General features: G+C 49.5%; 1 protein-coding gene across 3 annotated transcripts in view; it reads right to left on the bottom strand.

The window, feature by feature from the left end:
• Positions 1-9,006: 9,006 nt before the first annotated feature.
• The window catches only part of DDHD1 (DDHD domain containing 1), a 65,677-nt gene continuing 63,050 nt past the window's right edge, over positions 9,007-11,633 (bottom strand). For all 3 annotated transcript variants that reach the window (XM_063399664.1, XM_063399666.1, XM_063399665.1), the window contains one exon: positions 9,007-10,074. In XM_063399664.1, coding sequence (XP_063255734.1) covers positions 9,893-10,074 — 182 coding nt within the window. In that variant the 3' untranslated portion in view covers positions 9,007-9,892. The remainder of the gene's footprint in view (positions 10,075-11,633) is intronic.

The raw sequence follows: 11,633 nt of genomic DNA, 5'->3' as shown, positions 1-11,633 counted from the left end.
AATTAGGCAGCACCTTGCAGGATTCACCCCTGGAGCTCCAAGGAGAGGCCTCCATGTGGAGGGCTGGTCATAAATGACCTGTTCTTCCTGGAAGAGACCCCAGTGGAAAGGTGGGACCTGCTGTCCAGCAGAACCAGCCCCTCCTGAGGAGAACCCAAACCCTGGGAGCAGCACTGGCACCTCAGGTGGCTTTGGCAGGTGACACCACAGCTGCCACCTTCCACACCCGACCTGCTGGTGGCTGTGGCAGGTGACACCCCGGGTGGCACAGGGAAGAGCAGCTTCCATGTTCTGAGGAGGTGCAGGGAGAAGGAGAACCCAAATTTCTGTCCCCTGAGAGAGGTGTCAGGATCAGGCAGGGCCACCCTGCTGTGTCCTGCTGTGTCTTCTGCCACCAAGCCACCCAGGGACACGCTGCTGGAGAGTCACTCAGCTGGAACAACTTTCTCTGGAGCATTCCCAGTGTGGAGGAGCCCGGAGTCAACTTTCCAGGCAAGGCTGTAGGAAATGAGAAGTGCTACAAGGGAGAGGCTGGCGCATCCCTGCCCTCCTGCATCCCACAAGATCAAACAGATGGGGGCTGTCCTGGGAGGAAAAGCAATTCCAAAAGGAAAAAAAAAAAAAAAAAAAAAGGCAGGAGATGTTCTTAGCAGGATAGCTGCTCCAGAGATCATGGGTGACATTTCCAGCAGGGCAAGGAACGCTGCAGGGTCATATCCCAGCTAATACAGGGAAGATTTGGGCTCCTTTCCAGGCACTCTGGCTTCAGGCCAGCCGCTTAACTCTCAGCATCTCAGTTCCTGCAGCTGGAGAGAGGCAGGATTTTCCTCCCAGGCTCTGGCATCTCCTGGGCTGTGAGGACTTTGGGATGCACATCCTCAAGTGTGGTGTTCAGCCAGGCAGTCCCCTGCTCACAGGGGCAGGGTCAGCCTCAGGAAACTCCTCTGGAATGATTTGTAGCCTCCTTATTTTTGGGGAGCTGTTTCCTTCCCTTGGCCATGTGATGGGAGCTGGGAGACAGGGATGGCTCCTCACTCACCTTCTCCAAGGGAATTTGGCATCAGGGGGTCAGCAAAGAGTGGCCTGAAGGCAAGGCCTTAAAGAGGAACTCCAGGAGGGCCACGTCTGTCTGTCTGTCCCTCCAAGGTCATTCTCAGGCAGCATCTCCCATCCTTCACTCCCAGCATTCCTGAAAGCAAACAGATGAAAGGCCAAGTTCACCTAATCACAGAATATCCTGAGCTGGAAGGGGCTCACAAGGATCGTCCAGCCCAAATCCTGGCTCTGCACAGCATCCAGAAGAGAGATCTCCTTCAGAATTCCCTCAGGCATTCCCCAGGCACAACATTCCTCACGCAAAGGGCATCGCAGTGGGACTTCCAGGCTTCTGGAAAACCATTTCTGGAGCAGGAGAGCTCCCAAAGACTGCAAGCACCCAAAGTCCAGGCAAGCATCTCGCTACTCCTTCTCTCCAGGACCCTTCTCCCGGGAGCTGGGACCTCTCAGAACTCACAGAGACGATTCCCAAAGCTGCCTGCAAACTAGAAAACCTGATGTCAGGAAGAAGTCACAAGGCATCCTAACCAGAAACATATTTGGGGAATGAGTCAGAGGAGGGGGAAGCAAAAAAGAAAGTTGCACCCTTTAACTTGATGAAAAAAGCATATGGCAACAGGCAGTATTGTGAGCAACACTCCCTGCTCCAGCAACCCAGCCAGGGAAAAAAAATCATGACTCAATCATTGCATTTCATCCAAATCTAAGGAAAAATCTCCTTCAGGACGGGGCATTTGCAGGGAGAGCCAGCCAGAGCTGAGTTAGCTGGTTAATTAACTAAATTGTTTGGAGAGGGGGAAATCTTGCAGCAGGTTTTAGGCTTTAAAAGGCCTGATTTAAACACAGCTTTGGCTGTGGAGTGACAAGTGGGTGCTGCAGATGTGACTGGTGCACAAAATAAATCCATCCCTGCTCAGATTCCATGCACAGCTTCTCCTGAGAGCACAGGCTGAACCCAGGAGCAGCCTGATCCCAACCTGGGAACAGCTTGCAGCCAGAGCTCCTGCCTCCCCCAGGAGGCTGGGAACGTGTCCCCATAAATCCTGGAGCCAAGGAGGCCAAGGATGCCATCAGGATTGTGAAGGAGAACTAGAAACTGGCAGCAAAGTCCACATGACTCTGCTTTTCTTTGGGGACGCAGTGCAGGGCTCGGGGCTGACAGGGGCTGCACATTTCCCGGGAATCCCCAGGCACTGCCTGAGGCCACTTGGAATTGAAATCCACTGCAGGAAGAAGCTGTGAAACCTCAACCTTTTTTTCCCCCCAAGGCTCTGTGGCTGCAGATGGCAAAGCTGTAACTCTCAGGGAGTGAATAATGCCTAGAAAGCAGCCTGGGGATGCTGGGTGGGAGCTGCCACAGCAGCCCCTTCTGGATGAAGGCATCCATCAGAGCCTGGGTTTAGGTGGCTCTGGGACAGGAATCAGCTGCTCCTTGGAGGCTGCCCACTGAAAATGGGCAGCAAGGCTGGGACAGGCCCAGAATCATGGAATTGTTTAGGTTGGAAAACCCTTCTAAGGTCAAGCGAAACCATTCCCCAAGTCCACCCAGGCCACCACTGGCCCATGTCCCCAAGTGCCACATCCACGTGGCTTTTAAATCCCTCCAGGGATGGTGACCCCATCACTGCCCTGGGCAGCTGTGCCAGGGCTGGACAACTTTTCCCATGGAGAAATTTTCCCTAATATCCAATCTGAACCTCCCCTGGTGCAACTTGAGGCTGTTTCCTCTTGTCCTGTCCCTTGTTCTCTGGGAGCAGCCACCAGCACTTCCCTGGACACAGATTGTGCTGTGGGCCCTGGGAGATCCCATCTAAGCTGCCAGGACCTAAGCTGCTGTGCAGGACCGTGCCTGGGCCAAGGGTGGTCACTGGAGGAGTTAAATCCCACCAGGACAAGCCTTGAGATAGCCACGATTTGGGTGAGTTCCTTTGCTCAGGTGGGCTCACGGTGGGTAGAATAACAGAGGAATAATTTGTGGGACAAAGGGTGATGGATTTGAAGAAAAAGGAGTGGTTTAGATTAGATATTGAGAAGAGATTCTTCCCTGACAGGGTGGGCAGGCCCTGGCACAGGGTGCCCAGAGAAGCTGTGGCCGCCCCTGGATCCCTGGCAGTGCCCAAGGCCAGGCTGGACAGGGCTTGGAGCAGCCTGGGACAGTGGAAGGTGTCCCTGCCATGGCAGGGGTGGCACTGGATGGGCTTTAAGGTCCCTTCCGAGCCAAACCATTCCAGGATTCCAGGAGTAAGAGGTGCTGTGGGCAGATCTGAGCCCTGGTGGGAGGGAGGCCCGTGGCTTCCACCCTGCTCCCTGCCCACAGCCCCGGCTGGGAGCATCAAGCTCTGACATGTGTTGCACACGTGCTGCTCCCCACCAGGCCATTCCCCAGCGCTGCCAAACTGCTCCTTGATTTAATCAGCTCCTCTCCTGCCTGGGCTGCCTCCCCCTCCTCCCCTCCCCGGGCAGATGTGGTGTCTCACACGCCAAGGTGGATCCGTGACAGAGGAACATTTCTGCCCTCTTCCCTTTCCTGCAGCCACCACAAAGCAGCCTCACCTCCCTCCCCGTCTCCTGCTGCTTTTTAATATCTCAGTTTTATACAAAAATAACCACCCCCCCCACTCAGTTGCATGCGAGGAGGGGCAGCCTGGAAGGCAGAAAGGAGAATTCCCAAGGAGCTTGCCAAGAGACAGAGACATCCCATCTGAACAGGCTTCGGAAACACAAAATATTCAGCTGCTGTCTCAGTGTGAGCCCTCCCTGCAGAGCACTCAGGGCTACACACCAGTTCCACATCCCAGGCTCTCAAGGATTGCTTTTCCAACAGGATCTCACCTTGTCCAAAGCACGGAGCCCAGAAGCTGTGAAACTATTTGGGAAAACACTGGTGGAATGTAGCGGTGGGATTGCTGGAACAAAGGGCTGTAAAGAAGCAACTGGAAGATGAAATCACAGAACTGCAGAAGGGTTTGGGTTGGATGGTTTAAAAACCATCCAGTCCCACCCCATGCCATGGCAGGGACTCTTTCCACCATCCCAGGCTGCTCCAAGCCCTGTCCAGCCTGGCCTTGGGCACTGCCAGGGATCCAGGGGCAGCCACAGCTTCTCTGGGCACCCTGTGCCAGGGCCTGCCCACCCTCACAGCCAGAAATTCCTTCTCAATATCCAATCTAAATCTCTCCTCTTGAAGACCCTTCCCCTTTGTCTTAGAAAGTGGAGTTTGTTTTGGAAGTGGTCTGTCCCTCTTTGCAAATTACTCTAACTTAATTTCCATACTGAAAGTGCTTCTTGCAAAGCTGAAAGTACAGTTATTTTTAAACTTCGGTAGTGTTCACTTAAAAGCAATTACGAATGTGTAAATTTCTGACAAATCCTGCAGTCATAAACATCCTGGAAAGTCATCAGAGCAGGACATTGGCATTGCAAGACTCAAAGTTCCTCATCTGGACCTGCAGCTCAGCACGGCAGGAGTGGGATGGGAAGGTGGGCAGATAAAACATCTGTGCGTGTTTTGGCTCCTCTCATCTTTCAGGGCTTTTTTGCCATTTTGCATTTCCAACAGGAAACCCCTGTCCCGGGAGCTGGGGGGGCTCTTCCTGCCCAGCTGGACTCAGTGACAGAGGGCAGGGATCGGGGCAGCCCCGCGCCAAACCACGGCCAGGTTTCACAAGAGGAGGGTTAGTTTAGATACTGGGGAGAAATTCGCAGCTGGGAGGGTGGGCAGGCCCTGGCACAGGGTGCCCAGAGAAGCTGTGGCTGCCCCTGGATCCCTGGAAGTGTCCAAGGCCATGCTGGACAAGGCTTGGAGCAGCCTGGGATAGTGGGAGGTGTCCCTGCCTTTGGAATGAGATGGGATTTAAGGTTCTTTCCAACTCAGTCCATTCTGGGATTCTCTGGTGCAGCACAACCTCAATTTTAGCTGTGGGAAGGTGTGAGAGACACCAGCAGGTGAAGGAGACCACAAATCCACGGTCAGCAGAGTTTCTCTCCTTCCCCTCTTCCCGTGGCTTTGGTTTCCAACCAGTCTGAGCTTTGCAGGCAGAGGAACAGGAACAGAAAACCAGAATGGAGCAGTGAAATGGTGAGACAGAGCTGCCCTTTAAGAGCTCAGTCTGGGACCGGTCTGAGATGAAATCCTGACTTTCTGGAGATACTGGAAGAGCCATAAAATGAGCAAAAACAACAGACTGGATGTGGAGTCCTTGGAGCTGGAGTGTGCTAGAGAAGTCTGGGCTTCCCCTCTCCCATCTCAGCCCCACTGGGGGTTGGAATCAGATCATCCTTAAGGTCCCTTCCCAAACCATTCTGGGATTCTCTGGCCATGCCCACAATCAGTGAGGCCCCAGGGAACGGGCAGCGTGGCTGCAAGAACTGCTATTTCATTTAGGAAACAAAGAGAGGAGTTAATCCGTGGCAGATGCTCGCAGAACCATCAAATGAAGCCCCTCTCTTTTTGGATAAATCATCGAGGATTTCAAAACCATGAGAGATGGCCCCTGGGACAGCTTGTTTTTGAGGGAGCTCCTCACTTCTGAAGGGGAAGGACTGGCCAAGGTTTGCTGGAGAGCTGCAGAGGGAGAGAGGCTGATGCTGGAATTTGCTTCCCAGAGCACTGACCCCCAGGGTGACCTGAAACTTCACAGCCAGGTATTTCTGTGCATGGATTGGGACTTCTCCTGCAAGAGGAGAAGTGTTGACACACTCTGAGCTGCGCTGCCAGTTTTGGAGCTTCTGCAAAGGCACGCAGGGAAACACAAACCACTGGATTTCTATAGCAAAGTGGGGGTCAAATGGGTCCCCAGGGATGCAGGAGAAACACGAGGAGCAAGGAATCGGCCCTGGGAGAGCCCAGCCCAGCTCCACTGCTGGCTGGAGTGCCAGAATTCATTGACAAGGACAGAAAGTGCTTTGTCAGTGCCGGGGTTGAGCTGACAGCAGCAGCCAGAGCGACACAAAGGCAGCCAGGGAGAACATTGCAAAGCCATCCTGGGGGCTGAACACGTCCAGATGGGATCTGCTGATGCTGAGCTTTCAGCACAAGTCTTGGGGGTCACAGTGGTGGGACAGGCTTCTTGGGGTTCAAACGGGTTCCAAGACTTCCCCAAAAAGTCTTGAGGATGCTCAGACAAGCACGAAACCGACGCTGATTCCAGCAGGCAGGAATCCAGCAGGAATGAAATCCCAGCACTTCAGAACAGGCTGGAGTGCAGTGGGGAAGAGACAAAAGCACAAAAACCACCTGTGGAAGAGGGAGGGCAAAGCCAAACCAAGAGAAATGGGGGGATTTTTTGTGGGGAGGAAAATTATTAAATACAGCTCAAACTGGGCCTTGGTGTGTAGAAGTTTTTGATGGTGACTGAAGATGTTCAGCAGAGCCTGGGCAGGTGACCCTGGACAGGTCAATCACCTGCAGTCCAAATTCAGCAGAAAATGATGTGTGGAAGCAGAAATCTCATCTCCAAGCTAATAACAGAAAAATGGGGAACAAGGAATCCCAAATAAACTCGCCTGGCAGAGGGCACACAAATAGACATTAACTAACTCAGTGCAAACAGTTGACACAGTGATTCATGAACTCAGCTTGAAAAAAAAAAATCAATTCCCAACAATTCAGGTACAGCAGAATCAGCTCAAGAGCCAAGCACGTGGGAAAGGAGCACCAGGACAGCAGGAAACCAGGAAAAACAGGTGGCAACCAGGAAAATGTAAGTATGGGAATGTGAAATATGTTTCAGCTCAGCCTGATACTACTAATTAGGAAAGGATATAAAATAATTGAAGTTGGCCAGCCAGACTGTCCACAGTGAAATAAAGCAAAGGATGTCTGACTCCAGGATCTGGCACTGAAGCAGGGAGGGAGTGAATGCAAATGGAGAGGAAGCTGCAGCACAACCAGGACAGAATAATTAGGAGCAAAGGGACAGAATTAAGAAAAATAATAAAATTCATGCTCATTATCTGCAAAAATGACCTTGAAGCAAAACCATTGTAAGCAACAAAGTTGGACAAAGACCTCAAGGCCAAGTTTGGAAAACAGGTCGGTATCAGGCAGGAGAGTGACAGCAGCGAGGAGCATTGCCCTTATCTTGGTTTCTCAAGAAAAACCACCAGTCAACACAGCTTGGAAAGCTCAACATCATCCTTGCAGAGGAAAACAAGTCAGTAATTGGCAGCCAGGACATTCCAGCTCCATATTATGCCACAGAGCATCTGACCAGAAAGTTTGAGGCAGCAGACGTGACCCTACTTGAATTCTGTGCTGCACCAGGCAACAGAAAAGGGGCAACCCTTCCACCACCTTCACCATCTGCTTTGCAAAGAGGATTTCACCTTTGCAGCAGGATGAGGGGTATTTTTTGAGGATTAGAAAGACGAAAACCTGTTTAACATCCCTGCATACAATTTAGAATAAATCTCCACTGATTCTTCCAAGGTGTGTTTTATGTTCGGAATTTCGCTTGGGAGATTAGTAGGTGGTCCGGGGAGCTGCTAATTAGGAGAGAATCACAAATAAACACACCCATTAACTCGGGAAAGACACAAAGGGATCATCAGGTATTGGCTCTCATTATCCCTCTCCTCCCAGCAGTATGATTTACTCCTCAGCTCTGCCTTCTCCCCGATTTTCCAAGGGGCACAGACCTGAGAGTCGGATCTCCTCCCTTATATGGAGAGCAGTCAGCAAGTACCAGCATGTTCTGAGGCCAGGGGAACAGCTATTCCATAAATCTGAAACATGTCCTGGACAACAGCAGGGTTTCCACAGACCACAAGAATTGCAGGAATTAACCCCTTTTGTTTACAGCCCTTAAAAAAGGATCCAGTGTGGATCCAGTGGTGGAAAGGGAGGAGGCAGCAGCGCCACAACCCAGCTCAAAGCCCTGAAACACCAACCATGCACATTTGGAAACGTTTTGCACGTTCTAAATGTAAAAAGAGATTCTCCTTTTTGTGTTTAGGTTGTCCTCATTAGGAGGAGCTGATTAAACAACTTATCTGGAGAGCGCAGTGCTGTAAACACGAGGCCGTTTGCTGGAGCAGAGGCTTCCTCCTCTCAGGGGGTTATTTTCCTTTCCTGGGATTGCTCATCCACCAGGGTAAACAGGTCAGGCAGGAGACCTCCAGAGGCCAGATGGAATTTTTCACAGATCCACTCTGAAGCAAGGTCCTTTCCACCATCTGAAGGTTGGATATTGGTTCACTGCAGGGCTGTTTGTGTTGTTTTCCCTCCACTCTTCCCTTCTCTTTTTCTTTGTTTTTCCCCCTACAGAATTATTCCTAAATCCCTAACTCCGGCAGAGAATCCTAACTCCCAATGCCTTCACAGAAGGAGCAGCCCAAATAAATATAATTTGGGAGAAGAGCCACCCTCTCCCCCAGCCAGGGACCTCTGGGGTTCCCACAGCTCCAGCCACTGTTCTAGGCTGGGGCTGCCACATCTGTTTACACCCAGAACACGATTCTCCCACACCACAGCCCCAGCTTTTGGCTATTTTAACTGCAGTTCAGCCTCTGCAGCTCCCACATGTGCCATCCACATCATAAATACCTCAGGCAGAGGCAGCTCTGAGGGCAAAGATCCAACACTTCTGCTCCAGAGCCTTCCACGTTGTTCCAAAATCTCAGCAATGACCCTGCGGTGTTTAACTTGGAGATCCTTCCCTTTCATCCCAACACTTCCCTCTTGACTTCTGAATTAGTTTCAGATACAAACCTAATCTAAATGTTGGTATTCTCAGGCCTCACCAAGTTTATTTGATGGTGCTGCTCCTCCCCCTGCACATAAATATACACATCCATATGTTTTTATACAAACACACACATATATGGATTTAATTATGGTCAACAAAGGACAGCTGGATGCTCTGCAAACCAATCCAAATGTGCCTGAGAAACACTTGGAACCTGAAAAAGCAAAGGCACTTACCTCTGAGAAGAACGTGACTGATGTCATTTGTGTGAAACCACAAATATTTATTTTTAATGAAAAAATACTTAAAGTGTGCCACAGTGTCCATATATTCATTTGAATAGTAGTACAAAGATATGTATTTCTGAGAAAAAGTCTTAACACTGTAGAAAATAAATGTGGTTCTTAAATTATGTCAAAAGAAACCAGTAAAAAAGTAATGTTTTATACACTGGAATAAAATGAAACGATTAGAGAGAATAATAAATTATAATTACAGTATTTCAAATATTTGCCTCATGCTTTTTTTCTTTTTTTCCTTTTTTTCTCTTCAGCATTAGTTTTTAAATGTGTCACGTAGGATAGGCCCTCAGAAGCCAGCAGTCAGAATGGGCTTCCCATGTGGGGATAATTGGATGTGGAGCTGAATAAAGTCCTGGAAAAATGACACCACTGCTTGTTATTCACGGGTACATAAAACACCAGCACATGGCAGGTTCAGGTTTGTACTGAACATGTATTTTTTTTTTGTTAATGGAAATCAATTTAGGTTTGGTTTGTTGTTGTTGTTTTTGTTTTTTTTATCCACTGTATTTTTTAATAGTTTAATGAACTAACCAGCAATTATGGTCATTAACAAGGATGTCACCCAAGCACAACTGCTCACGGGATGCTACAATGCTGTCCTGGCTCTTTGTACAGTCCACGTTGACAGGAATTTGGAGTCCTTTCAGGCCTAATTCAGCACTGCAAAACGTTGAAAACTATAAAGTGCTTTGAAATACAAATAACTCTCCTCTTTAGAAATAGGAAAACCCCCCAAACATGCACTTAAACCTGAAACCTCCATGCCACAGGTCCTGCAGCTCTGCAGTCAAACATCTGCGTTGTGCCATTGGTTTTGAAAGCTTCCTGTCCCCAGTCAAAAATTCAAATAGTGTCTAAATTGGATTTATCAGTCTCTTCTTGGTCTTGCTTGTACATGAAGGTGAGGAGGAACAGGGCAATATCCAGAGATGACCAGTAAGCAGTGTGGGATGTGACTGCAGACCAGTACCTGCTCTCCACCAGACCTTCCCTGAGCTCAAAGTCGATCCTGTGCTCCAGCTCCACTGCAAAATGAACGAGAAAAGAACAAGAGGGGTGTAAAAGCTGCAAAAATACCAGAATGTTTCAGATCCTGGCCCTGTCCTTGCACAAACAACACATGCAGTGTTTACATTTCACAGGGCATTCAACTAAATCAAGATTTAATAACACAGAAATGCATTTTAATGCACCTCGTGCATTTAGCACAAACCTAAGAGTGCTGAGTTCAGTTTTTCTTTTTTTCAAAAGAAAAAAAAAAAGGAAACTAAACCTGCTCTTAGAGCTCTTTTCCATCCTGAATGATTCTGTGATTCTCAGCTTTGGAAAAGACAGGTTTTTTTCCAAGCAGCTGTTTTCCTTATGGTAACTCAACAAATATATTTATTTATACTTGTTATGATAACTACAGAGAAATATCCAGCAAATGCTGAGGCCCCACTAGGAAACTCTCTGAAATAAATGGATTTCTTGCATTTTTAGTGTCCATACAAGGAGACTACACCCAATACTCCAAGCCCTTCCTGTAAAGTCATCCCTCCACAGCTCTGCCCTTTTAATATCCTGATTATTCCAAGTACATTTCAGCAGTTACCCTTTTATTTCAATGCTGCTTTGATTAATGCCACATTCAAAGCAATTACCAGTGCATTTTAACTGGGCCAGTGTTAACCTATAGCTAAGGCACTTCAGCGGTCAGAAAATCTCCATGAGGAGCAATAAAATAAAAAGGACAAAAAACCCCTAAAAGCCTGCTGAGCTACAAAAGCCAAAGCCCCAGACTGAGTCAAAAATGCAGCCATTTATCAGAAGCAGTTTGAAGGAATTTGAATTCTTGGCTCGAGGAGGACGGGAAGGGAGCATCGCACCAGACACGGCACGGATCCCCTGCTTCCCCAGGAGCATCGCCCCACTCTGCAGCAAGGACAGGCAGCCAGAGCCCTGGAACACCAGCACACAGCCAGAGTCATTTCCAAGAAGGAGAGTTTATCCAAAAAAACCCCTGGCTGTGCAGGAAGGGCGCTCGGAGAGGCCGTTACGGGAGCTTGGGCGGGAGCCAAACCCCACCACAGCCCTCTGAGCACGGCCTTGGGTGGGGATTGCATCAGCCCAGCCCTGCTGGCCTCCGCTCCACGTTCTCCTTCTATGGAGCAGGGATGTGTTCCCATCCCTGGAGGGATGTGGGATCCATGCAGGGAGCCCTCAGTGTGCCAGCCCTCCCCGAAAGCACCCCCTGGGCAGCTCCGTGATGTTCCCTGTCCTGCTCCTCTGCTTCCCTCACGTCTAACCCCAAGTTTCCTGCCCTCAAGCACTGACTCAGACAGGTTATCTGTTGAAATTCGTATGAACAGACAGCAATCCATCATGTGAGTGCTGTCACAGGACACTTGTGACTCCTTCAGTTGCAAAAAAACCCCTGTGTCCTGCAGCAGTGCCAAGGGGGAGCTCAGAAATAAATCCAAGGATGGATTTCCTGCGAGGAAGTACCTCTGCTTTTTTAAAAAAACGCAGCTGCTAAAACTGCACTTTCTGTTCTGAGCAGTTCAGATCAGGACAAGGGCAGCTTCTGTTTCTGGTCATGTGT

This window comes from Prinia subflava, chromosome 5, assembly GCF_021018805.1.
Source record: "Prinia subflava isolate CZ2003 ecotype Zambia chromosome 5, Cam_Psub_1.2, whole genome shotgun sequence".
In the NCBI taxonomy this organism is placed as follows: Eukaryota; Metazoa; Chordata; class Aves; order Passeriformes; family Cisticolidae; genus Prinia; species Prinia subflava.
The sequence above is the reverse complement of the archived record's forward strand: the minus strand, read 5'-3'. Positions and strand labels throughout refer to the sequence as shown.